General features: G+C 40.7%; 1 protein-coding gene across 5 annotated transcripts in view; it reads left to right on the forward strand.

Moving 5' to 3' along the window:
* LOC104598008 (SNF2 domain-containing protein / helicase domain-containing protein / HNH endonuclease domain-containing protein) overlaps positions 1 to 27638 on the forward strand; it is a 53813-nt gene that overhangs the window by 17471 nt on the left and 8704 nt on the right. For 3 of the 5 annotated variants that reach the window (XM_010259857.3, XM_010259858.3, XM_010259861.3), the window contains 12 exons: positions 7763 to 7938; positions 10101 to 10174; positions 10400 to 10435; positions 10551 to 10641; positions 11585 to 11632; positions 14213 to 14384; positions 22460 to 22659; positions 22981 to 23082; positions 24574 to 24684; positions 26193 to 26258; positions 26353 to 26451; positions 27281 to 27601. In XM_010259857.3, the coding sequence (XP_010258159.1) occupies positions 7763 to 7938; positions 10101 to 10174; positions 10400 to 10435; positions 10551 to 10641; positions 11585 to 11632; positions 14213 to 14384; positions 22460 to 22659; positions 22981 to 23082; positions 24574 to 24684; positions 26193 to 26258; positions 26353 to 26451; positions 27281 to 27601 (1496 nt within the window). Of the gene's footprint in view, positions 1 to 7762; positions 7939 to 10100; positions 10175 to 10399; positions 10436 to 10550; positions 10642 to 11584; positions 11633 to 14212; positions 14385 to 22439; positions 22660 to 22980; positions 23083 to 24573; positions 24685 to 26192; positions 26259 to 26352; positions 26452 to 27280; positions 27602 to 27638 lie in introns of all 5 variants that reach the window. The other 2 variants (XM_088886312.1, XM_010259860.3) reach the window with 2 other exon arrangements.

Below are 27638 nucleotides of genomic sequence, written 5' to 3' on the forward strand. Positions count from 1 at the left end.
CACCTACAAAGGTACACACTCTTGATGTAGACCTCTTGTCATCTAAGCATCCTGCCCAGTCTGCCAGGGTGTTTTTTTAGATATGCAAGTATTCTCTTAATAGCTTCCCAGTGCTGAACCTGAGGTGCATGCATGTACTGACTCACAACACTGACAACATAAGAAATATCTGGTCGTGTCATACACAGATACAACAGTCGGCCCACCATTCTTTGATATCTCCCCACATCCTTTACCAATTCACCATCCACACCATTAATTCTGTGATTTGGATCAATGGGAGTGTCTGTTGGTTTGGTCCCCAGCTTTCCAGTCTCTCGCAGTAGATCAAGTACATACTTTCTCTGTGAAATGAAGATCCCATGCTTGGATCTTGCAATTTCAATCCCTAAGAAGTATTTGAGCTCACCATGATCTTTGATCTCAAATTCTCACTGCAATGGTTTTTTGAGATCATCAATCTCCTCCAGATCATTTCCTGTCACCACTATATCATCCACATACACAATCAGAATTGACACCAAAGCATCTCTCCTTTTTCACAAAGAGGGTGTGATCAGACTGTGTCTGTGTGTATCCAAAACGGATGAGTGCCCCTTTGAACCTGTCAAACCAAGCCCTAGGTGACTGTTTCAGTTCATACAGAGATTTTCTGAGTCTGCACACCTTTCCTTTACCAAGATTTTCATAAAAACCTGCTGGAATGTCCATATATACCTCCTCCTGTAAGTCACCATTGAGGAAAGCATTTTTGACATCAAGCTGGAACAAGGGCCATGAATAGGTGGCTGCTAGAGATAAAAGAATACGAACTGAACTCATCTTAGCTACTGGTTCAAAGGTTTCCAGATAATGAGTATACCCTTTTGCTACCAACCTTTCCTTGTACCTCTCTATCTTTCCATCGGCCTTATACTGCACAATGAATACCCATTGACATCCGACTGTCCCGTTGTCTGGGGGGAGATCAACTATTTCCCAAGTTTGGTTTTTGACCAAAGCATCCATTTCATCTTGTATGACTGTTTACCACTCAGGTTTGGAGAGAGCCTAGTAACATTCTTGGGTATAGACACAGAATCCAGGGAAGCAAGAAAAACACGGTAGGAGGGTGATAAGGCACTGTAGGAAAGATGGTGTGAAATGCAGTGGGCTGTACACTTTCTCTTCCCCTTACAAAGTGCAATGAGAAGATCAAGGTTAGTGGGATCAGTTGCAACAATGGTGTTAGGGATAGAAACATTATCATCAGAAAACATAACAGGCTCAAGCGGAATACCTGGAACTGTATCTGCTGAATCTGGAGTTTCAGATGGACTGACAGAGAGTGGTGTGGGTCGAGGATGTGTGGAGACAACTATCATCTTCCGACACTGATATTGCTGTGAGGTTGCCCGTAGTGGCTCAGGTAATGAAACTGGAGGTGTAGATGCTGGCTGAACTGATGGTGCAGGTGGTGGCTGAACTGATGGAGGCACCACAGAAACAGGCAGAGGAACAGATTGTGAGTTCTCCTCCCCAAAACTCTCCCCCTGAGGAGAACCACCCGAGAAGAAGAATGTGGATTCAAAAAAGGTAACATCCATAGTGACAAATCTGCTCCTCGACACTGGGTCATAACAGCAATACCCCTTTTGGTTCTGGGCATACACATTTGTTGGCCTTATGATCCAATTTCTTGCGATGAGGGCCAAGATTGTGAACAAAAGAAACACAGCCAAAAACTCTCAGAGATATATGAAATATCTCTCCATCTGAAAAAAGAAGGCTAAATGGCACCTTAAACCCCAAAGTCCGTGAAGGAACACGGTTAATCACATGTATGGCTGTAAGAACTGCATCTCCCCAGAACTGCATAGGAACTGAAGCACACACTATAAGACTCCTTGCCACCTCCACAATGTGTCTGTTTTTCCTCTCAGCAATTCCATTCTGTTGTGGTGTATATGCACAACTGCTCTGATGAACTACACCATGTTCTAAGAGATATGTGGTTAGGTCCTTCTCAAAGTACTCTCTGGCATTATCTGATTTAAAAGCTTTAGTTCTCACTCCAAATTGTGTGAGAACCATCTGGTGGAATTGTCGTACTAAGTTAGGAACCTCATCACATGATCACATCAATTATATCCAAGAATATCGTGTATAATCATCCACAAACAAGAGAAAGTAACGGAATCCTCCCATGGAAGGGATTTGATATGGCCCCCATACATCAGTGTGAACAATGTTAAAAGCAAAAGTACTTCTTTTATTACTTGGTTTAAAAGACTGTCTACAATGCTTTCCTAACTGACAACTCTCACACTCCAAAGTAGATAATTGAATAGACTCAAACAACTTTGGGAAAAGACATTTCAAAGAATTAAAAGAAAGATGTCCCAAGCGATTGTGCCAAAGCATAATCTGGTTTACCGACTCTGACCCACTACTACTGCTGCTGCTAACATGATGGCCCTGATGTCTCGGAATCTCATCCAGAAGGTAGACTCCATTCACCTCACGACGACTCCCAATCATCTTCTTTGACTCCAGGTCCTGCAAAACACAATTACCAAGAAGAAAGGTCACAGAACAATTCAAATTTTTTGTCAAAGAACTATTAGATAGTAGGTTGGTATGAAGTCTAGGGACATGTAAAACAGAGGACAAAGTTATATCATTGGTCACTCTAACTGTCCCCTTCCCAGCAATGGGCATATGTGAACCATCTGCTGTAGAGACTCTGTCTCTACCAGAGCACAACTGATAGGAACTGAAAATGGTAGGGCATTAGTCATATGCTCAGATGCTTCTGAGTCTAATCCAGGGAGGTCCCTCCTTACCTGAAGTGGATGCAAGATTCGCAGTTGCATATGAACTACCTGTATGTGCAAAGGAAGTGGTGTAGTTGGCTCCTGCATTCTGCTGTCCATCTGGAAGGCTAGAGCTGGGTGAATCTTTCTTACTCATAAGCTGTTCAAACCTCTCCAATTCTGTTTTCACTACTGCTACTGCAATGGATTCCCAATCAGTTTGGGAGAGAGGGGCTGAAGAGTCTCCTGTAGTGGCTACATTTGCATTTCCCTTCTTGTTTCTTATTCGAGTAGGCATAAGATTTGGATGAAGCCTCCAACAAGTGTCCCTAGTATGCTTAGGCTTTTTGCAATAATCACACACCAAGTCCTTTTTATCTTCCCTTCTAGTCTCACTACTCCCCCTGTCTCCATTCGGCTTAGGTTTTGTTGTACCAACCATAGCCGACTGGTCAATCCCAGGCTGTCTTAGCGTTACATTCCTTCTACTCTCCTCTCCAGAGACAAAAGCATAGGCTTGAGAGAGTGTCACACCCTCCCTAGAAAGAATATGCTGCCTAGCAATGTCAGCAATGTCAAATTCAGGGTTCAACCCTGCCAAGAACTCAAAAACCCTATTCCTCTCTACCAGTTTGTGATAAGTTGTTGCATCATTTACACTTTCCCGTACCACAGTTTCTAAGTGATCTATTTCCTGCCATAGGGTTTTTAGCATGGACTTCATACTTATCACCTGATTTCTTAACTAATAGGCTCTGGCTTCATTTTGCTTTTGAGAGTAGGTTTCAGTCACTCCATTCCAAATCTCCTTAGCAGTATTAGCCCATAGGAATTTTTTTGCAATGTGAGGTAACATAGAATTACACAGCCAAGACATTACCATGTAATTCTCTTGCACCCATCGGGAAGAGTCTGTATCAGGTTTCTTCTCCTCCCTAGTGAGATACCCTAATTTTCCACGGACACCAATAGCCATCTTAGTTGATTGTGCCCACTCCAAATAATTTGTACCATCATTGTTTTACTGTAGTAATGATCCTAGACCCAAAAATATCACTACTACCTCCAACATCCAGTCCCATAGTACCGGTAGATTTCATCTTGGTATTCCAACTCTCCATTTTACTTCAAACAGTTCAACAATAAGAAAAAAATAGATTGGAGACCTTCAAAAAATAATTTAATACCACACACACAGAAACCAACCCTTCTAGAAGAAGAAAACCCTAGCTGGAGTGAAATCTCTCTCCTCCCCATGCCTCCCAACAGAGAGAAAAGTGAATCGATCACTCCGGGAGGCCTAGAAAATTTCAGAAACCAAACCGCCGTCTTCAAAAAATCAAAAGAAAACTAACAATACCTGGGCGCCCAAGATCAGATAAATAACAAAGAGTCCAACTTTTCTGGGACTCTTCCCCGTACTCCAGTTCTTCCTGATTTTGATGCCAAACAGTAGATCACCGTCCTGTTGTCTAGATCCCACCAAAAACTCCAAGAACTGGGCAATCTATAGCAGATCGATCAGCCCTTTACTACTTCATGCAGTCGGCTGATCTAGGGCTGCATGAGAATGCTTCAAGAAACCCTAGCCGATGCTTTGATACCAAGTAGAAATCTGCTGAATTAAAAAATATGAAAGAAAATAGTTTCTTGAAGAGAGAAGGAAGAGAGAAGGAGAAGAAGAGAAGTTGAAAGAAAAGAGAGCAATAATTTGGCTGCCCCCTTCACTTATTATTTATACTAAAAAAATAGAACAATACACAGGCAACTATGCCCTTATAGGGCGGCAAAACATAAAACATCATATATAACACTCAAAAAACATAATAAAAATTGGTTTCACATAACTACTGTGGTCCCCACCTCCTATCTAACAATTAACATAAAACATCTACTCAGAAAAACATCATAAAACTAATTAATCTTCAACACTCCCCAGATTTTCTTTTTCCACCTTTGCTTCCCTTGAGAAGCCTCCATCCTCCTTCGATCTCTCTAATCTGGCCAACTTTTCCAACAACTCTTTCTTTTTATTTACTTCATTCCCAAACACCTCTAACCTCCGCTTGAAAACCCCTCCATTTTTCCTCAACCCACTCCACAAAGTTTCGTTGATATAGCAGAACATTTTCAAACCGAAAAGGTTTGAGACCTGAAATTTGTACAAAATTCCTTAATAGTATTGGTTTGTGATCAGATAAACACAATGTTAGAGGCTCTTGAACCATTTCCCCCATGTTCTCTATCCAATCCCTAGAGAACAGGAACCTGTCCAATCTTCTAAGTATTGTTGGGCACTAAACATTTGACCATGTAAATCTTCCGCCATTTAATGGTGGATCAATAAGCTCATGTCTTCTGATAAAATCTTCAAATCTTCTCATACCCACACCCACTCTTCTCTCTCTCCCCCTGTCATTTCACTCGTCTCGACTATATTAAAATCTCCCCCCAAGCACCATGGGCCCTCTCACCTCTCTCTCAGACTTTTCAGTTCCTCCCACATCTCCAACCTCTCCCCCTCTTCATTAGGTCCATACACGTTTGTCAGGCCTCAAATCCAATTTCCATTTACTTCTTGTAAGCAAACTGACACCAAAAAGGTCCCAACTTGTTCCCTTGCCTTCCTAAAAGCATCTGGGTCCCATAAGATTACCAGACTCCCTGGTTGCCTTACAACATTCAATGCCACCCACTCACCATTGCCCCTTCCCCAAATCTCATCCTTCATCCTTAAATCAAAAACTTCTAACTTAGTCTCTTGTAGTAAAACTACCTCTGGATTATATTTCCTAATGAAATTCCTGACCACTGATCTCTTTCTCTCCTCCTTTAGGCATTGGAAATTCCAACGCAGCAACTTAATTTCTACCTTCCACTCTTTGCCTCCCACATTTCCACCCTTAAATCCCTTATGCCCCCCCTCCTCTCCCACCCTCCTGAAATTTCTTTTCTGTTTTGCTTCTTTCAAAACGTTTGAAGGCAATCCTTGCGAAACTTTCCCCTCTCCAAAAATGTAGACCCAACGACTTGCTGATTTTAACCTCCCTGTCCACCAAATCTTTTAACTCCACCTCTGACTTCTTCCCTAGCCTTAGACTCCCTTCTTTGGAGATCCCCCCTGATTCCCCTCCTCCTCCCTCTGTACTCTCACCCTTTATCGACCCACCTTGCCCAACTTCTACTTCTCTAGAGAAAAACCCTAACAACCTACTGCTTTTGTCATTGACCCTGTTTTGAGAGCAAATCACCACCTCCCATTCCTCCAGCTGCCTTTTCCCCCCACTTCCTTTCGATTTTCCCAACCCAGTCACCTCCTTACAAACTTCCTCTGCTCCTCTTGTGAAGGTTGAAGAAACATAGGGTGGAGAGATTGGAGGGGGAGGATTAGACACACCTACCTCTTCACCTTTGTCGGCCTCCGCTGATTGTATTTTGTCGAGAACTCTCCTCTCTCCAGCCTCCACATTATTGATGTTCCTTTCCGTTTGTCTCAGCTTTGGAAATTGTGGAGCTTGAGTAGTCATTTTTATGTCATGCTGTCCTTGGATGCCTTGAGATGCCCTTGAAGTCCCTTCTCTTGCCGCAACCTCTCCTTGAGGCGAGCCAAAGCTTTCGAAAATCTCCTGGTCTACCGGACTGTTGGGGAGTTCCTGCTGGTTGACACCGACGACGACAACCCCTTAGAATTTTCTCCTAGTCTCCGCCGAATGTTGCTCGTACCTAGTTACCTCCCACACCCACTCTTCCCCCTCCTTTCCTTTCTTCGTTCTCCCTAGCGGCCTAGCCCCCTCACCTTTGAAACTTTTTTTTCCAATTGTACCCCTTCCTCTCTTGTTATACCTAGTCTCAAACGCCTGAAAACTCTTGGGCCTCACCCACAAATTTCTTTTGAAATTCCACTTTTGCCCTTTGGACTTCCCACCTCATTACCTCTTTCCTCCCTCCCCCGCCATAACACCTCCCTTTCTTCTGCACCTAACCCCTGGAAATCGTGTCCATGTTCTTCCCTTGTTGACTTTGTCACTGGGACAGAGGAATAACCATCCCGAGATAAACGTAGAAAAGTAAAGTCCTCTCCCTCCACCAATATCCTCAAATCTTAGACATCACTAATGAATTGTAAATCGATGTAACTTGGGAATTTTGAGAGCTCCTCCACCTCCACCAGGATTTGTGCCATATCCAACCTCTCCCACGTCCTATTCTTGTCATCAAACTTTAAGAATCTCCCACATCGGTTCCCTAACTCTTCAAAGGTGAGAATGCTCCATGCATGTAACGGAATACCAACCACATCAATCCAAACTGCTCTTCCTCTTCTCTATGAGGACAGCGCTCCTGCTGCCGGGAATGACCGATCTGATCTCTGGTCGAACTCCCTTTCCTTAGAAGGCTTTGCTTCCAGGATCCTCTTCGTGTCTTTGCTTTGTAACATGAAAGGGAATAAACCCCCCATTTAACCTTCTTACGCCCAAAACATTGTCCCTTCCCCATTCAATCACCACCCAGCTTCCACTTTCTCCACATCCAAGTCTATTCCGACAGATCTCCCAACTAAGCTTGCCCCCAACACCCTCCTTCTTTCCTGCAGCTTACCAACTTTTCAGATATCTACTTCAATCATTGCCATAGCGGTTGTTGTTATGGTCCAAGGTCTGGCTCCAACTATCTTCAAGAAACAAAGCAAGAAGACTTCCATCAATCAGCTCACCAGAAACAAAGCAAGAAGACTTCCTACACTGATCAATCTCAACAAGAAAATATCAGAATGAAAAAGTAGGATTCCCATTACTCAAATGACTTGCAAGAAGACTTCCTACACACATGGATTTGCACAAATACATGCAAACACACATATGTGATAAATGTGGACATATGTTGATTTTCTATTGTTCTTTAAGAATGATTTCTTCATTTTCTTCATATACCATTCTGAAGTCTTTTGTTCCATTAATTGTTTCCAGTTTTTGGTCATCAAGATAATCCTGTCCGCTTGGCAAAATTTCCAAGAGTTGTGGTTATTTCATACACCATGCTTCATCATTTACATAAGAGCATGCTAGATCGAGACTGGGCTGTTTTGATTGTTGATGAATCTCACCACATCCGATGTACAATAAAAAAGTCAGAGCCATTAGAGGTATTGTATGCACCTGCTATCTATTGTGATGAAGAAACAACAGCCAGCTCTTTGTATTTAAGTTGACACTGTTGGTTGTAGTTCTTCTTCTTATTTTTTCTGTTAAAGAGGAGAACAATCCTTTCTGAAAGGTGGTCTTAAACAATTCTTAACCTGTGTAAATTTGTTGTGATTGTTTCATCTGTTTCCTATTGGGAAGAGATCATTTGATAGGTTCAAGATTCCAATAAAAACAAAAAGCATCTTGTTCTTGTGGCATTCTAGATCTAGAAGTTAAAGGCTTTGCCTTGATGAAGGCAATCCAAAATATTGTGTATATGTCCTACTATGTTCAGAAAAACATATCAAATATTTTTCTGCTTGTACTTAGGATAGATTGCCTTGTACTAGGATCTACCTCACCAACTTGATGTAATCCTGGTCTAACAACAAAGTAAGCAAGCTGGATGAGGACAGGGAAGAAAGACCATGGTGCCATTTGGCAAGTCTTTTTTGAAAGATCTTCATGCAGGCCTGACAGCTAAAAGATGATGTGAGCTTTTGCATTAAGATCTTAGCAGCCTGAAGACTGTTTGGTTAAGGCACGTCTTCCGGTGCATCTTTCTGTGTGAAAAAGTCGAAAAGCTTCATTTGGAGCTTCCCAAAAATAGCCCAAAATGGGCCTCATGTGTCTTTTTGGGGCATCATCTTTTGGCGGCTAGATCTTTTCCCAACCAAACGGGAAAAGACCAAAACGCAGGCTGCCGGGCTTCTAAACAGCCAACAACCTGTGCGGAAAGATGCACCAAACGGGGCCCAAATCATTAGGACCCAAGGGGTATTGATTGAGTCCCCTCTGCCATCATTTATGGTGGTTGAACCGTTGAACAATTGCGGGCTAGACAAGGGCTACATGGAGTAGAGCTGCTTTGGGGGGGAAGTTCCAAGGGGAGCCTAATGTATGGTTTGGTGGGTTATAGTGTTCCTGTTTGTCTACTTCTTATTGTACATTTGTATATTTTGTTTCCAATCTTAATAAAATTTCTGATTGTTACTGATCTTTGCAAAACACAAATGTTTTTAAACTTATATACAAATAAGTGGTAGATGATACAAATCACGTATGATATCAAAGTTTCTACCAGTAATGTGAACTCTAGGGAATAAAAAACCAGCAAACTCAAAATGTTTGTTAAGGTTGTTAATTAGCAAACAAGTCCAAACAAAAGCGGTTTGTTGAACCAGAACTTGTTTGGGTCCAAAATTCTCAATCCCCTTCATGAACTCCTATTTGCTGATGTTGTTCATTTATTCATCCTAATAAAAGTTTTTTTTAAAAGGCAATTAAAATTATAAAATCATTTTTTTGGTAGGGGTTGAGAATTTATGACACTAAAATGGACTTGTTTGGGCTTGCCTCAAGGGGCTTGGTACAAAGGCAGTTCGTAGAATCAGGAATTCAAAATGCTTAACATCACATTAGCTATTTGAAGTAAAGCATTTGGGAAAAAAATAAAGAGCTTGAGGCCGCCGTGGAAACCTAGTTGTAGTAATTTCTATTTCAGTTGGACTGAGCTATTAGGAGGCTGGTTCTGGTTCCAAGGTCTTGAAGTTTGAATTTAGTGAATGTAGTCCAACTATTTTGTTTTGTTTTGTTTGAATATGCATGTATGGAACATAGTTGTCAAGGCGACGGCTAGGCGGGCACCTACGCGACAAGGCGCCCTTGGAGGCTTGCCTCGCCCAGTTGCCTAGCAGTTTTGTGCACTGGGTTATAAAATACTTTTATATTTTTAAAATGTTGACATTATAATTATAAAATAGACATTATTAAACTAGAATATTCATTTTATGTGTTTATATACTGATTTCTTTTTATTATTTTCTTATTTTCTTAGGGTTTAATCAATGCAACATTGCTAACTATTGTATTGAACCCATGGTTCACAGTATTGATACACCTCTGTGTATTGGCATAGGTGTATCGGTACTTATATATATATATATATCCATTGCCAAGTTTACATTTTTATGTTTCTTTTGTCTACCTTTGGTTTGTATCATATTTCTTCAATTTTTTCTTGTTCATTTAGGTTTCATTTTAGCTGCATTAATTGTTTAATTTTTCTGTATCTTCATTTGCATAACATTTCATCTTCATGTTCCTTTTTCTGTTATTACAGATAAAAGCAGTGCTTGACGTGGCAACAAAAAGCAAACGTATAATATTACTCTCTGGGACACCTTCATTGTCAAGGTTGTACACAAATTGGCAGTGCTTGACGTTGGCTCTTTGTTTCATTAGGACCCAATTATTTTTTCCTATCGTATATGTGTTTTAATTTTGTGTGGTTGTTCAAATTAAGAGAGTTGTGGTTCCAACTTCCAACTGTAGTTTTCTTTTAGATCCTTGCATTTTTATCTATGTCAAAATTTGAATGCATTCTAATATTCTCTTTGCATTTGTCCTAGGTGATCATAGGCCATATGACATATTTCATCAAATAAATATGTTATGGTAGGTTCATATCTCTCATTTTTCTTCTCAGTTTCAACATATGGAAGTGACTGATTCTATTTATGGCTTGCTACAGTTTCAATATATTTATACTTGATATGCTTCCTTTCTTTAGGCCTGGCTTGCTGGGAAAGGACAAATATGAATTTGTCAGAAACTACTGTGTAGTAGAGTCTGTTCCAGGTTCTCAAAAGAGGAGATTCAGGGTATATATTTGGACTTATTTTTATACTGCTCGTTGGCTTAGTTTAATAAACTGGTAGTTATGTTTGCTCTGCCAATGGCAAAGTGCTCAAGATTATAGTGTATGCCATGCCTTCAAAACGTTCAAAGTGAAAATTGTTTGGATTTACTGTTATTTTCTTGCTCAGTCCCTATTTCATTATTATTTGATTTGATTGTTATTGTTTTAACAACTCAAGCTATTGTATGCGTGAAAAGCAAATGAGCCTATAAATTACACTTAAACCCAATTTTATGACAACTGCACTGGTGTCCCCTAACCTCCCTTAGTTTACAGAAATCTCCTTGGACCCCCTTTCAGGCTTGGTTCTGTGACCTGTCAACTCATGGAATAGGAATTAAAATGATCTTAGTTCCTTGTGCCTGGTATCCTTATATTAACATTTGTAATTGAATAGGTTGTTTGTCTTTATATTCTTGACTCTTCAATTGGAAAGTACAGGATTTGGCCATCAAAATGTTATTCGATTCTATTCAAAGACCAAATTGATTAAAACTTTTAACTAGTGTTCTTCCTTTCAATTACCAAATAGAGACCGCAAAGTAATAAAAGAAGAAAGAGCAGATTTTGCCAACTCCACACTAGATAGTTAATAGAAGGAACATGCAAGTCAAATAATTATTGCAAAGGGGGCTTACAGGAAACCTGGTGGTGCCGTGGTGGTTCAACTGTTCAAGTGGGCCAGTTTAGGCTCCAGATGATGGTTTAAACAGTTTAAATTTTCTGGTGTCTTCTGGGTTTTAAAATATTAGGTATAACTCATAACTGCATTAGTATGTTCCTTAAGGAAGGATGGTTGATGCCTATTTTTAGCAAGCTTTGCTTTTAATTTTGGTTTTTGTTATGATTGATAAAATGTTAACATATATATTTTTTTATTTTGATTCTTGCAAGATATTTCAAAGGGTGTTCGCTTGGAGGAATTGAATGTGTTGCTAAAGTTATCCGTCATGGTTTGTTCTTACTTTCTATTTACTTTGGTGCTGAGCTAACTATTTGTCACTGATATCCTTTATTTTGTGTTGTGCATTTGATTTTCACCAAAAGTGCCCTCTGATATAGTTCTAATCAACCATCCTTATCCTCAGCTTGCATACATATGATACATGTCACTGATATCCTTCATTTGTGTTATATACATTTGATTTTCACCAAAAGTGCCTTCTGGTATTGTTTGATCAACACTCTTATCATCCTCAGCTTGCATACATATGATTCATGTATCTAGTTTTTAGCTTAGGGGTTAAGGGTGCTATCATCAGTCATAGTTATCAGGGTCTCATCTAGGTGACCAGGTGCTACATGGGGGGTTGCCTATGGACCTTCTTCTTTTGTTTGCTTGCATGTTAGGCACCTGCCTTTCCATGAGGCACTAGATAAGGTGTTTTAGAACCTGTCTAATTGAGGCAAATGGTATGGTAGGTGCCTTGTGGCAATCTGCTATTTTGTAGATATGTTATAGGGAATCTGAGTCAATAAAAATTCTTATGACTAGTAGTGAAAATTGCATCTCATTCACATGCTACTATGAGAAAATTTGCAAATAGAATAATAGACCACTAATTTGTTATAGGATTTTATCTTAATGTTTTATAATGATGAAGCTAATGCTTTGAACCACATTGATGAAAGGCTCATATTCAGGTTGAGCTTGCATATACCTTGCTGTTTTCTTGTTAGAAAGTAATTTTGTTGTAGAGGTGTAAAATGGGCTGGGCCAAGGGTTTTTGGCCTGCGAGCTGTGCCAGTGTGTGGCACGACCCGACATGTCATTTAATCATTTTATTATAGCATTTTTTTCAATTTCATTTAATCATTTAATGTTTTTATTGTAGGTATTGATTATTCATTTTGAATAAAATTTTAAGATGACTTTTTTTTGTTTCAAACTTGCAACCATTGAATTTGTCAATTTTTCCTTCCAACTTTTCATTATTTTTTATAATTTTTTGAATTTTTGTAGTGAAAAAAAAGAATATGAATAGGCCTGTGGACTATGGGCCCGGGCTTGTGCTAAGCTCCACCCCCAATCTGCACGGGTCAAGATGGCATGGACCATATAGTGCAAGCGGCACGAAAATGTGATCTATACCAGCCAGGCATGGCCCACATTACACCTCTATTTTGTTGTACAGAATGTTGCAATTTATCTCTAAAATGAATGATATAATGTGCCTTAGTTTCATTATTATTGGCTATTCTCCGCTATTACTGCCTAGGTGGGTGCATAGGCACTTTAACTGCCTTGTTGCCTAGCCTCACCTTACAGTCTTGATCTCTGGTAGGTCTACCAAAAGCATATCTTTTTTACTGTCTTTTAATACAGTGTAAAACCCAAAAAGAGGATGTTCTACTGTTTTGGTTATATCAAACAACAAGTCAACTCAAACAGAAACCTGTCTGGTTCAATAATCAATTATCGATCAGTTATTAATCTGAAACCAACCTTATTTCTTCTTACTGCGAAGGGACATTTTAATCTGAAAAATCTGTCAGTTCTATAAAGTAAAATGCATATGTATTCCCAGTCATGGCACCATTGCTTTCATTATGTGTTTTCCTCTCTCTCACACCCTGTGAGTTCTTTAGGTTGTTGGGGGTAGGGGATTATTCCTCATTAAAGAGCAAAATGATGAAGGCAAGGTAGGACTGCAGCTTGGTCTGGGCCACTGAGCAACCTGAACCTTGCATACTTTTTTTTGAAGATAAATAAAATATAAAATTTATTCAAGAAAGAGAACAAAGTACAGAAAAGGTGATGAGAAATCACCCAAATCCTAGGAAACATGAAAATACCAACTCAAGAAACAAATGCAAAACAAACCCCATCCAGCCTTCTAGAAAACAAAGCACTATCCTGACGCTAACAAAATCTCCTAGTTGTCTTCTGTCTTTGAGCTTTGATTCTTCTGTTTTCTGAATCTCGTATCTGTTTTTGAAACCTGAACCTTACATGTTGCTTAGGTTGGTTTAGGATTTCCAGGCCACAGCCCACAGGCTGGGCCTCGGCATGAAAAGCATAACCATGCCCTAATTCTAGCTGGGTTTCCATTTAAGCCTTGGTGGCCGTGTGCTATTGTACTGTTTAGACAATACATAATATAACATGTCTCTTGTGCAATCACCATACAGCTGATATCATCAGTTCAACTGTTGCAGTTGGTTGGTGCCAATAGGTTTAGCCAACCTGATTATTTTGACACATTGGTTTGGTTTCAAAATTTGGTTTGAAACACTTGCATAAAAGAATTTGGTCTCTTTCTCTATTTCATTTTGGTTAAACCTGCATACAACATCTTTCCTTTTTTATTGAAGACTAAGTATAGATTTGTATTAAAGAAATAAAGTAATTAGAAATGTCCCATGTACACCAAGGAACATCTGAATCATGCAGTACTTCTTGATGGTCAAATTGCCTTTTTCTGTCCATTGTATCCAAAGATAGAGCCCACTTAGTTGGATTGCCAGTGTTTTTCTTTTTGTTGACAGAATTATTGGATGAGGTTTGACCCCTGCTTGCATATTGCTTACAGATAAGGCGTTTGAAGAAGCATGTATTAGTTCAGTTACCACCTAAACGTAGGCAAGTTATAACATTGATACTGACTAGTGAAGATATTAAATCAGCAAAAGCTGCTGTTAGGGAGGTTGATGGAGATCTGAAGTGTATGGAAAGAAAAGATGTTTCTGAAGAAGATGCTGAAGGTAATTTTCTGATTCTCATCTGATATCATTCAAATGTTTGTTACATTGTTTATTGTTTTTTATGCGATTTTGTGGTTTATCATTCCACCTTTTTATCTCCGGCTCATTGACTTTTTTCTATTTAGTTTAATCATAAAGAAAGAATGCTATATTGTATTGAGATGCAATTGGGGATTTAAATCTCAATTTTGAAGCACTCATTAAGGGCTAGGGAGCTTCGAATTTAACATCTCTTATAAGTTATAAGTAGTGGTATATTTTATACATGTCTCTGGTACACCTTAATGTATTAAAAACTCAATTTAGATTGGGTTGAATTACTTGTCAAAAATAAATGTGATCTTGAACCCAAATTTAGTTGTGTTCATGTTAACCCTGTTGCTATTCGCAATATTTTTCCATGCTCTTGGAACTTGAGAGTTGAGACATCCTGTTACAGTGGAGTACACACCAGAAGGTTGTTTTATCTTTTTCTTTCAATATGAGGTAGACATTTGCTCGGTTCTTGACAAGGGCCCTTAGGCTGTTTCTGGGAAGCTTTTAATTTTGTGACTATGGATGTATGGCATGCTTTTGGAGGAGGTGGATTTTATGAAGGCTGCTTATTTCTATGATTCAAATCCATGGACTTCCTATGGATTTTTGTATTAGGAGTATTGGGGAGAAGGTGGTGGTGGGAGTTGGTTAGGTGCTCCCCAATTCTAATCTGGATTTGCAGAAGTGTTGGGTTAGTCATGTGCCAGCATGAGTAGAAGTTGACTTGTTACAATCTCTAAAACGGAAAGTTTGTGTTAATTGTCTTGACAACACTCCATTGTGGTCACTAGAGTCTCCCCTTCAGTGAGTGGTTACATGCAGAACCAGTGCTGCTGTTTGGGAGATCATCGAAAGGGGGTGCGGGTGAAATTGTTGGTATTTTCAGGCATGATTTGCATGATGTTCGGAACACATCGGGTTGGGACGTCAAAAATCTTGCTGGTGCTTGTCAGTTGGGAGAGAAAAGGGGATATGGAGGTTGTAGTGTGAAGTTCTCCAGTGTCAATGATGGTAGATGGGGTTATTTCCAACGGCACCGATGGTTGTTCAACATCAGGAGGTGATAGTTACAAAGGAGACAGTTTTGGCAGTTTGGATTGCATGCATGGGAGCATTCCTTGAACAATTACGTCTGTTGAAGCTTCTATTGGTAATTGTCATACCAATGCTGCTTTTGTGGGCCTAGGAGTTGAATCAGTGAATAATTGTGAGGTAGTGAAGCGTAAACCAAAGGTGGTGGAGTCTGTGTCATTGAAAAAATGGAAACTATCATCCATTTATTCAATCCCATTGGTGAATCATTTGATAGCCAAAATACCGAGGCACTCGTTGTAATGAATGATCAAGTTGGTGGGACTTAAGTTGGTGATTGTGGAACTTCCATTAAGGTGGACCATGAAGTTCTTGCTTGGAACTGTAGAGGTTATAGGGTGCCCTTCTACATTTCGAGAGTTGAGAAGACTCTACAAGGAGATGAGTCTTGACCTCTTGTTTGTATTTGAGAATAAGGTAGTGTTGTTGAGAAGTGAGAGGGTGCTTTGGAGTTTGGGCTTTGAAAATTTTTTGTATTTTTCCAAGTGAAGGGTAGGGTTTTCTTTGGTTGGCTTGGCAGTTAGGGAAATAAGTGGAGATTTTATGCATTGAAAGGTGCATGATCTCTTGTTTGTATTTGACAATAAGGCAGTGTTGTTGAGAAGTGAGAGGGTGCTTTGGAGTTTGGGCTTTGAAATTTTTTTGTATTTTTCCTAGTGAAGGCCAGGGTGTTCTTTGGTTGGCTTGGCAGTTAAGGAAAGAAGTGGAGATTTTATGCATTGAAAGGTGCATGATTACTAGCTTCGTTCTACACCAGGTCTGACATGAGCTCCATGGGCTAAGAACACATGAGCTGACGCCCTATTAAAACTTGCAAGCTATTCAGGATTGGCCATTAGCCGCACTGTGCACATCGAGAGCTTGACGCATCCCAGCATCAAAGAGAGGCAAGTGTGCCCCGTCCAAGCTGAGCCTTGTTGGATGGATCCCATTCTTGCCCAAGGTTCTAAATATCGACAAGGGTTGATACGCCAGTAGGGCGTATTGGCCTATGTCGGTGCTTTTTTTTATGTTTCACTTACTTTTTTTCGAAATTGGTTCAGAGGGGCCAGTTTAAGGCCCGATTACCCTCTGAACCAGTGGTTGACCTGATACAACCTCTATAGAGGTGTATCGGGAGCCACATCGGGAGCCACCGACACGATACGTATCGGTCGAAATGTGTCGATACTTTGAACCTTGTTCTGGCCTACTTGCAACATGAACAACTGCCATCCGACAAGAATGAGGCAAGGAGAGTCTAATGGTAGCCAACACGATACACCATACTCAAGGGCAGGTTGTACAAATGATCCTTTACCCTGTCCTATCTCAGTTTCCTCCGTCGAGAGGAGGGCGAGTATGTGCTAGGAGAAATCCACGAAGGCATCTCCGACAATCATCTGGGGGGCAGTGCCGTGGCACAGAAAGCATTCAAACAAGGCTACTTTTGACTGACCATCCAAAAGGACGCTATTGAGTTGGTACGGAAGTTTGCCAAAGGCACTTCAACATCTTCCATCGGCTTGCAACGACCCTCTCGGCCTTCAGCAGCCCTTAACCCTTTGCAAAATGGGGTATGGACCTCCTTGGACCTTTCCCCGCAGCCACGGGGAATAGGAGATACCTTGTCATGGCAGTAGACCACTTCACCAAGTGGGTCGAAGCCGAAGCCTTGGCAACCATTACGGCTAAGACGATTTAGAGCTTCTTCTGGAAGAATAACATCTGCCGGTTTGGCATCCTCTACATGCTCATCACCGGAAATGACCAACGGTTTGACGACGCCAAATTCAGAGAATTGTGTGAAAGCCTAGGGATAAGGCAGTGATTCACCTCGGTCAGCTACCCTCAAACTAACGGCCTAGCCAAGGTCACTAATAGGACAGTCCTAGATGGGTTGAAGGCAAGATTAAACAGAGCCAATTCACGTATATCTGATTATTTTATTCATAAAAAAAAAGATTAAACAGAGCCAAAGGGCTTTGGACAGATTCTCTAGGCATACTGAATGACCCCTCGACTTGCCACGGGTGAAACCCCCCTTCAACTTGACATATGGAATAGAAGCTGCCATCCCAGCAGAGTTCGGCCAACCAACGCTTCAGACCAAGGCATATCAGGAAGCCGAGAACAATGAAGAGTTAAGGACCAACCTTGATTTATTGGAAGTTGTCCGAGAACAAGCCCAAATCAGGGTTGCGGCATACCAACAAAGAGTTGCAAGATACTACAACTTCCGAGTCTGGCATCGGAAAGCTTGGCCCTAACTAGGAAGGGTCCTACAGAATTAAACAAGTAGTAAGACCCGACACCTTTCGGCTGGAGTATATGGGTGGAAGACTGGTGCTCACACTTGGAACTCTAAGAATCTCCGAATGTACTATCAATAGAACTCTAAATGAAAAGTGCAAGTTCCTCTCACCTCGGCTCTTTCTTTGTGTAAACGTTCTCGTCCCCTCCAGTTGCCAGGATCCCTCAGCCGGTCGATTGTAGCATACAACCTTTCTTAAGGTTATACTCTCGGACCAGATAGCGGCCCCCCTCGACTGGCCGACTGCGGCATACGACCTTCCTTAATGTTATGCGCTCGAATCAGATGTCGGCCCCAAGGCATACGACACTTTGCGAGTCATACCCCGGCTTCGGCTTCAAAGATCCTTAAAGAAGTGAGGGTCCTTGGAGGTCAAAGAGCCAATGTCAGCCAATTACTTAATAAAATACACGACGAACGACACACTAAGTAAATGCCACTTCTTCACTAAGGCAACAACTCGTGACCTCGGCCACAAAGCCCTTGCGTAGTAACGCACTGAGCATGATGTCGGCCTCGACCACTATCAACTTCCTTCTTTTTTGCTAAGGCAAAGAGTTCCAAGACTAAGTAAGGAACGACTTGTGGTGTCGGCATCGACCTAAAGGACTCTAATACGAAGCGCCCTCATGAAAGACTAAGTAAAGAACACTTTTGAAGTAAAGGATTACTTTATTAAAGGATCACATGTTTCTTTACAAAGATGCCTTTTCGGGGGAAGGCATCTGCCCCTAGCACAAAATAAAAAAGAAGAAGAGAAAAGAAGGGAAGGACATCTTTTGGCAAGAAACTTAAGTTGCATTTACTCAAGTGTCTTTACAAAAAAAGACATCTTATGGGGGAGGTGTCGGTCCCTTACAAGAAAGAAGAAGAAAAATACACAAGTGTCAGCGGCACATGGGCCCAAACAAAAGAAAACAAAAAAAAAAAGGTTTATTGGCCCCCTCCAGTCTAAGCGGTGGCATTGGTGGTTGGGTTCTCGTTTGTCCCTAGTATGTCCACTATTTGTTGAGCTTCATTGGAGAATGGATCCAATTGGCCAATGTGAAAGCTAGGAAGGAACTTCGTCACCTGGGCCTTGCAGTCGTTGAAGCCCTCTAAGTAATCCTGGGAGGCAAAGGTGGTCAAATCCGTCTCGTGCTCCTTTGAGGTCATATATTTTTTGACTGCCTTTGTGGTCGGTCGACGACTCCAACCGCTATTCATTAACGCCAAGGAGGACTTTATCTCCTTAATGAGCTTCCGATTATTCACCATCTCGGCCTCGACCTTGTCACAAAGGCCGACTGAGCAAGATACCATTTGCACATAAGAAGGGAAAAATGTCAGTCACATACCCCCAAGAAGACTTCGGCAACGCAACGGACTCGAAGAAGTGTACACATACCTTAGCGGTTTTGTCCAAAAGTGTGTAATGGACTGAGTCCATCGAATACTGAGTCCAGGATTGGCAGTCCCCAAGAAGGACCATGCTAATCGCTAGCTGCTACTTGACGTCAGGAAACGACAAGGAGTCCCCGTCTCGGACATTCCACATCGGTCGGAAGGTCCAACGAGCGGTTAGCGGCTTGTTCTCCCAGGGATCATACGACCGAGGCTCCGCTTGATGTGACTCACCCGAGGTCTCCTTGGGTTGACGCTGCTTGCATAGCTGAAGTCTTTTGGCCTAAGGGTCTCGAGCCGTTTCTGAAGGGCGCTTCTGTGCCTATGTCTTCTTATGGGCCGCCTTGGCCTTGACTCTTTGTCTTGCGGCTCCCTCCGGTGGATGCCGAGGCGTGCTCCCTTCAGTGCCCTTCTCGGCGACCCTCTTCGATGCTGCTGCCAGCAATTTTGCCTTCCTGTTGCTCTCCATTTTTGCGAGCAAGAGAAGCAAACGGGTTAGAAGAACGCTAAGAAAACATAAGCAATGTCAGAACTGGCAAACAACGTGAGCATCCATATCGATGGTGGAAGGACTAAGGCCAACCATCACCAAAGCCAACTCCTCCTTCACCAAGGGTCTTGCGTGAATCGTCCCACCTAGCCGAAGCTGAGTCATCATAACCTTCTCATTGTTGCTGCATGGCTTAATCCTCTTGGTTGACACATCTGGTTTCCCCAACCAGATTGAAAGGACCAGCCTTGGGGTCAACTAACAAAGTGGAATTTCTCTTCTAGTTGTGGATAGATGACGGGTTGTCCACCACCCTTCCCCGTCGGCCTTGGAAGTAAAACAAGCCCTCCTCGTTAGGGTGCTTCCTTAGTGCGAAGAGACATTGAAATATATTTGGTGTCATTGTCACCTCTCGAAGATGGGCCATCACTAATATGGCCACTATCGTCCTAACATCATTGGGGGCGAGCTGGCTAAAGGTGAGGTTGTAATGGTTTAGGATCTTAGGAATGAGGGGGTGCAAGAGAAACCGTAGCCCGAAGTGAAGGTAATGCTCATGGACACAAACCTCCCCTTTGGGAGCAAGCCACGGCCTATCACCCATGTTGGGGACTTTAACCCTATAGTCCCTTGGGATTTAGTACTTCTCGGCTAATGCGCTACATTGCACCTTGCCGAGAGTGCTATCTAAGAGCGGGGATAACGCCTCGGCGCTCAGCCTTGGCCTGCTCCTCGGCTGTGAGTTCCTCGGCCTGTTCCACATCCACCACATCGGCCACATGGAACCGGTGCTCTCATTGGTAGAATCGGCACCCTGCTAATCGTGCTCAACCCCACGAGATGCGACTCTCTCCCTTAGCACTCGGAGCCACTTCTTTCACTCCCGTCACTACTAGGAGTGTTGCTAGGAGTACTCTAGTCAGGAAGGTTATAAGTCACAACCAGAATTTGAGGCCGACATGTTGAGGACAGGAATCCTTTACCTAAAGATGTTTGTTAAAGAAAGTTTAAAGGATTGGTTGTTATTAGCTGAGGTGTCCTTAATAGCTCCAAGTAGAAGGTTTCAAGCAAATGGTGGGAATATGCTCAACCAGCCTCCCTATTTAATGGAAAATGTACAACTCAGATCCAATTGATCCAACGGCCGTGGACATGCTGACCTGACAGCCCGAATTGACGGGCTACACATGGCACCGACCTTGGGAGATGAAACGACGTCAAGAGATAGGGCTGGTTCACCCATTGACTCTGGCTCAAGAATACGTCAAACTGGACCCTCGCACCGTCTCGTGCATGACCTCATTCGGTCGACCTCAACAGCCATCCTGCATACAAACATATGACGGGTGACATCAATGCCCGTGCGAGGCACGGACAACGGATGTAGACAGCCTACGCCCGCACGGGCCACGGTCATGTTCCCTCGGCCTGCGATGGTCCTTCACTGACGCAAAGGGTGAACGAAGGAGCAGTTGCCAAACAAGTCACTAAGAAGAGCTCTATGACTAAGCCGAAGCAGAGGCCTCAACACAAATGTACTATACTCTCTTCGGCCGATGTTGAGGCCTCAATGCAACCCACCAACCAACCCCGATCGCTACAGCCTCGAGAATGGGGCAAGTGATGTAGGGGTACCTGGCCAACCTGTAGATTTTGACACATGGCGTCAGCTGGATGCATTCCGGCCATTTTGTGGACCTTGACACGTGGCGTCGATCGGACGCATCCTAACCACCTATCACCAACCACTACCAATTGCCGCGACCTACTTCCAACTACTCTCAGGCAACTCCGACTATAAAAAGGTTTCCCACGTTGAGGAAAAGACGCAGTGGAACTCAAGCTTTAAGTCTCCTCTCTTGCTTGGTTTGACCCCTCACAACTCTCGGCTAACTTGATCGTCGGAGTCTCCACCCCTAGGATACCTCTCGGGGCCTCTGGCATCTTTCTCTCAACAGGTTGAACCCGTCGGCCTCGGACGCTGGAAATTACGTTGTTGCCCTTGGCTCCATGTTTGGCAGCAACAGTTACATTATTGGATCATAAGGGCATACAATGTCTAACAATCTACACAATGACTGGGTGGAAATGCCACATAACTTATTAGCTGATGTTTATGTATTTCATGCGTGTGTTGGAATGTTGGTTATAAATTTGTTAATGGAGGTGCAAATGAGACATGAATGAGTGATGGATCTTAACAGTGTAGATTAAATTCTGGTGGTCACTAGGAAATCAATGTTTTCTAGGCCCCTGCGGGTTTTTCTCGAATATAGGGTCAAGATGTTGTCTTGCTTCTTGGTGCCAATAGGGATGGGCAGCTCAATCAGAAGAAGATCTTATCTTTTTCACAGGATACCAGACTTTCATGGAACTTTGAAGGACATGACAGGAAAACTTAAAGATTAATATTGAAGTTGGACAGATGCCAGGCTTTATTAGGCATGCCTTTCACAATTGGCATTTATCACATTACAATAGGAAAGCTTGTGTCTTGCTATCCAGTATAAACATTCTTTTATACAGAAAAAAAAATTGAATCAGCTAATGATATGGATGTTTGCAATGGATTTCTTGGATTTTTCTGTCATTTATTTTCTCATAGATCCATCTCGTTCTTGTTTTCTCTCCTCTTTTTAATAAAATTGTTCTATTTACTGATAGAAAAGTATCCATTTATTATCAGTTCAAGAAAAACCAACAAGGAGTATCATGGCTGCAATTGTTGCCTATGTAATCGATTGATATGGTTTTACTCCAGGCCTCTTTTGTTTCTTTCAGATGATGATGACTACCTTAGAACTTCAAGGAATCTTTCAGATCAAGAACTTGGTGCTGCAAAGCTTTCTGGGTTTCGTGAGTGGTTCTCCTTCCATCCTATTGTTACAGAACCAGCAGTTCAGGGAAATTCAAATATGGATCATAACTCCCATAAAATGTTAATTTTTGCTCATCATCATGTAGTTCTTAAGGGTGTTCAGGTAAACATTTTTATTAATTAATTAATTAGTTAAGTATTTTTACAATGTCTTATCGACTGTTGCTTCCTGTATATAATAGAGGAAAGAACAAAAATTATCTTCACCTATTTATGATCATGATAGTTGTCTCCAATCCTTCATTAATTTGCCGCTTATAGTAGCACTTGGTTTTGCTTTTTTGCTTGCAAAATCATCTGGTACTTTGATTACTGTGATCACATTTAAAATCATTCTTTTGATTATATATGCATGTCTGTATTTATATTATATACATACAGCAGTTATTCTAACTTAAGCTTTGTCCTTGCTTGAAATATTTAGGAGTTGGCAGTTGAGAAGGGGATCAAGTATGTCTGCATTCATGGGAAAACACCTCCCATGGATAGGCAAGCGGCTGTGAAATCTTTCCGATCATTGCCAGAGGTTCATATTTGTTCCTCTGAATATTTCTTTCTGCTAATTTATTTGAAGAAATTATAACGTATGAGTCATGCAGAATTTAAAATTCTGTGGCATGTAAACTATGATCGAAGTTTAAATACCTATTGTTTTGCATGGGTATAGCATATTTTGGTCAGATGGAGAACTTGTTTTGTGTCTGCCATAAACTCAATGACCCTTTTAAAGTTGAATAGAAAAAACAGAGCACTGAATGGAAAAAGAAGAGGAAATAGAAGGAAAATGAAGAGCAGGGGAGAAAGAAAATAGAAGAGAAATGGTGGGGAGAAAAAGTCAAATCTCCACCTATGTCAGACTTCTACTTATACTAGCTTCTTATGTTTGTTCATAATTATGTAGAAAAAAGGTCACTGCCCAGTGTTGGTCAATGACCTTACATTTGGCTTTTTTTTTTTTTTTGCACCATGTTGCTGATCTGAGAGTTGAACCTGTGTTCTCATGTATGTTAGCTTGAGATTTTACCGTTAAACCAAGCAATAGGCCCTATTCATTATTATGTAATAGTAAGAATTCCTCTAATAGATATTTCAGAATCCAAAATACCAACATACTTCAGGTAAATTGCAAACCATGATTTTTCCTTGGCAATTGAAGACAACTTTATTAACATTGACTTATGGAGCAAAATGATTGCTTTATATGGATCAATGGAGGGCTGTGGGCTTAGTTCAGATATTGGAGTACCGAGCTTTGGTGTTTTTTGTGTGCATTTATATCCTTGTATGTATGAGGCTGATTGATCATTATTTCTATGGGTGGTTGGATTACCACTTTGCTGTAATTTCTGTTTCACATACTAAAACAATTGATAAAGTTTTCTTTCTGATAAAAAATGTATGTGTGAGTCTTTTTAGAGTAAAGATTCGATCGAACTTATCCTACATGACCGCACAGATCATATAGATCAATGGAGAGTATAACATAGATCTCGGAGTACAAAGGCTGGGTGTATCTCTGTGCATTCTTATTCATGTATATATGTGTGATGCTGAGTCATTAATTTTGAACATGAATCTGCATCCTCTTTTTAATAAATATAGTTAGTGTTTTTGGGAGAAAAGAAATGTTATAAGGAGAAAACTATAAGATAAATTGGACTATGATTAAAACAGACAACTTTCCTTTTGTTTTTAAACTTGCATTGTTTTTTCCTTGTTCTCTAACCACAATCCTAGCATTTTGGCAAAGTTTTAGTTCCAACGGAAGGTAAAACCTAATTGGAACTGGAACTTTGAACCTTGATTCTTGCATAAGCACATGATGCATGTGACCATTTCACCGGCCATCTTTCCCTTCATGTTCTTGCGACAAGTTTTTTGGTATGGGTGCGCTAAATGTCTTGCCAAGGTTGCATATGATGTAGAGAAATGTTGCTTGGAGGCACTTTTAGATTTGTTCTGTTTGTGATTTTTTCACATATAGTTAATAAACCATTATTTGTTTTCTGTGTTTCAGGTTAAAATTGCAATAATAGGGATAACTGCTGCATCACATGGACTGGATTTTTCATTAGCTCAAAATGTTGTTTTCTTGGAGCTGCCCAAAACACCAAACCTTCTGCTTCAGGTTTATCTTCTGCCCAAAATGTTGTTTTCTTGTGCACGTGGTTCTTAGAGTTTAAACTGTTTAGCTTGCATAGCTTGCCCAAAATGTTGTGTTAAACTGTTAATATGACATGATGCTTTAACCGGTTGAGCTAATAGATTTTCTGAAATATATATATATATATATATATATATATATATATATATATATCAGAGTTTACATTTGCCCATATATTAAGCTTTTCTTTTGATTTTCTTTTCATATGTGATGTCTCACTTAATTCAGGTGCATACTTGATGTTGTGCCTCAGGCTCTAGGAAACTCTTGTGCTTCAATTGTACTTCTTGTTCTTAAAAACTGATCTTGACTTGGTTAAGCACATTCAACTTGGTAATTGGTATTAGTTCAAAGTTCAACACAGTTTCAGGGAAAAAAACTATTGTGTAGGATCTGAAAAAAGGAACTATTTGAAATCTTGAACTGCTACTTGCTTATTATAGCACAGTATTTCATTACAAATCAAATACCATATATAGTTGGTAGAGATGGATCCTGACAGATTAAGTGCTTGAAAACAGTTACTTTTTATCAAATTTGTTTAAACATCATTGATGACGCATGATTCAAGTACTCTCTCATTTTGTCTATTTCAGATAACTAAAAATTTTGAACTTGGATTATATAATTTTTTTTTCTAAAATCTTGAAGCAATGTTGTATGATTGATTTCACGTTATTATATTCTCCTACTGAATATATCCAATGGTTGCTTATTCTATATGAATTGGATCTAATATGATGCATCATTGAATTTATAATACTTCTTACTAGCTTTATTTGTTTGCCTATCCATCCTAATTCAATATGATGCCTTGGATATGAATCTTATTAGGAATAGCAACGGGGCGGGGGTGCCTCTCCCATCCCCGTCCCTGCAAAAATCCCCATCCCCATCCCCGTCCCCACGGGGATCCTCATACCCGTGGGGATCCCCATTCCCCATGATTTTTTATAATGTTAATCATTTTGTTTTTGTTTTTTATTTTATTTAAAAAACAAAGGTAAAATAATTAAAATTTACAATCCCATTAGAAAAGATTCAAATATATTCAACCATATTTTTAAAAATATTAATATATAGATGTATGTGTACATATATACATATATAACGTATTCATACATATATACATATATAACGTATGCATACATATATACATATATATTAGTGAGGTTCCCACGGGGCGGGGAGTGCTCTCCCCATCCCCGCTAACGGGGATGAAAATTTCCCCATCCCCGTCCCTGCGGGGGAAAATCATCCCCATCCCCGGCCCATTCAGGGTGGATCCCCACGGGGATCGGGGAAATGGGGAAAGTTGCCATCCCTAAATCTTATTGACCATTTTTGCATTATGGATAAAGAATCTCCAGTTTTTGGACCTCCTTCCTGTATGCCATTCCTTCCATTATGATTTATTTGAAGTTTTTCTTTTTTCCTAATCTATGTACGCATACTTGCTGCTTATATACAAGGCTGAGGATCGAGCTCATAGGCGAGGGCAGACAAATTCAGTCAATATATACATCTTCTGTGCAAAGGTGTTGACTCCTGGATTCATCATAGAATATCTATAGAAAAATTTTCTATGATTATTTAATTTGGCATATCTTAAGAGGGATTATCATATTTCAGGACACTTTGGATGAGTCACGTTGGCAGAATTTAAACAAGATTGTGCACTGTTGTTCATCTGTGACAAATGGGAAATATGATGTGGTTAAAGAGATTGCGGTAATGTTTTCTTTTCTTTATCCTTCTTGCTCTAGTTATTCATTTCCTACAAGGGATTTTGGCCGTCTTTGGATCATGGCAGAATTGTAATTGGGAGTTCACTTGAGGGGCTCAATTCTGCACTTTTCCTTGTTCCACTATTTGGGTTTATTAAGCTGCAACTCTTTGTTTTTGCCAATATTTGAAATTCCTTAAAGCAGTGTCGTAACAGGTGTTCCTTGCTCATTGGTATGTCTTGTTTTGTGTTGAGATCTTTGCCTGATGAATTCCAGTGCGATTTGTTTGGCTTGTTGCTATATTTTGATGAGATTGGCCTTGGATTTGATGCTTAATTAGGTTAAAAAAGGGTAGCCCAGGGTCTGGGGAGGGACAGATGTACACAGCCTTACCTCTGCATATACAGTGGGGCTGTTTCCAAGATTTGAACCTTGGTTGCAGCCTTTGTTTTAACAATACAATTCTCTAACCAATTGAGCCCATATGCATTTTTTAAATGCTTTATTTAATACTTTCAATTTGCATATTATTTGGTTTTTCTTTTCTTTTCTTTTCTTTTCTAAAGTGGTGCCTTGCTTCATTCAAGAACATGGCTCACCATGCGCCTTGAGCTTTGGTGATTCCTACCACATAAATTTATAAGTTTCTACCCTCTTTCCACATAAAGAAAGGAAATCTTGTTGGGCATGTGGTGATATACTCATTAATATGCAAGGCAAGTACTCACACTTTAGTGCCTCTTCTAGTGGTTATTATGCAGTTTTGGTACTTGTGTTCAAATATTGGCTTTGGTCCCTTGTTTCTTTAAAGTCATAGTTTGCTGGATTGGCAGGTTGAAAAAGTTTCTGATCTTAATCTTGAAAGGAGTTCTGCTGAACATGAAAGCCCAGAAGGGAATGGGACTGATGTCTTGGAAGCTGAAGCTTCAGGTTCAAACATTGTTGGAGTACATGACAAACTTCCCATAGTTGGACAAATGGTCTATGGGAACAGTGCTGTAAATGGGGGAACACAACTTGTCAAAATGTATGTTGAAATAGCTGAGGAAGTTAAAGATGGATCTGATGAGCTGGTTGAGGCTGAACCAAATAATTCAATGCAAATGGATTTCCTTCATTACCAATCAAAAAAAGAAGACTTCTTTCATTTGAAGGTGATCTTTCATCAAACCAAACTTTTATATCTAACAT

The sequence above is a fragment of the Nelumbo nucifera genome, chromosome 4, assembly GCF_055504915.1.
Source record: "Nelumbo nucifera cultivar China Antique chromosome 4, China Antique-T2T, whole genome shotgun sequence".
Lineage (NCBI taxonomy): Eukaryota > Viridiplantae > Streptophyta > Magnoliopsida > Proteales > Nelumbonaceae > Nelumbo > Nelumbo nucifera.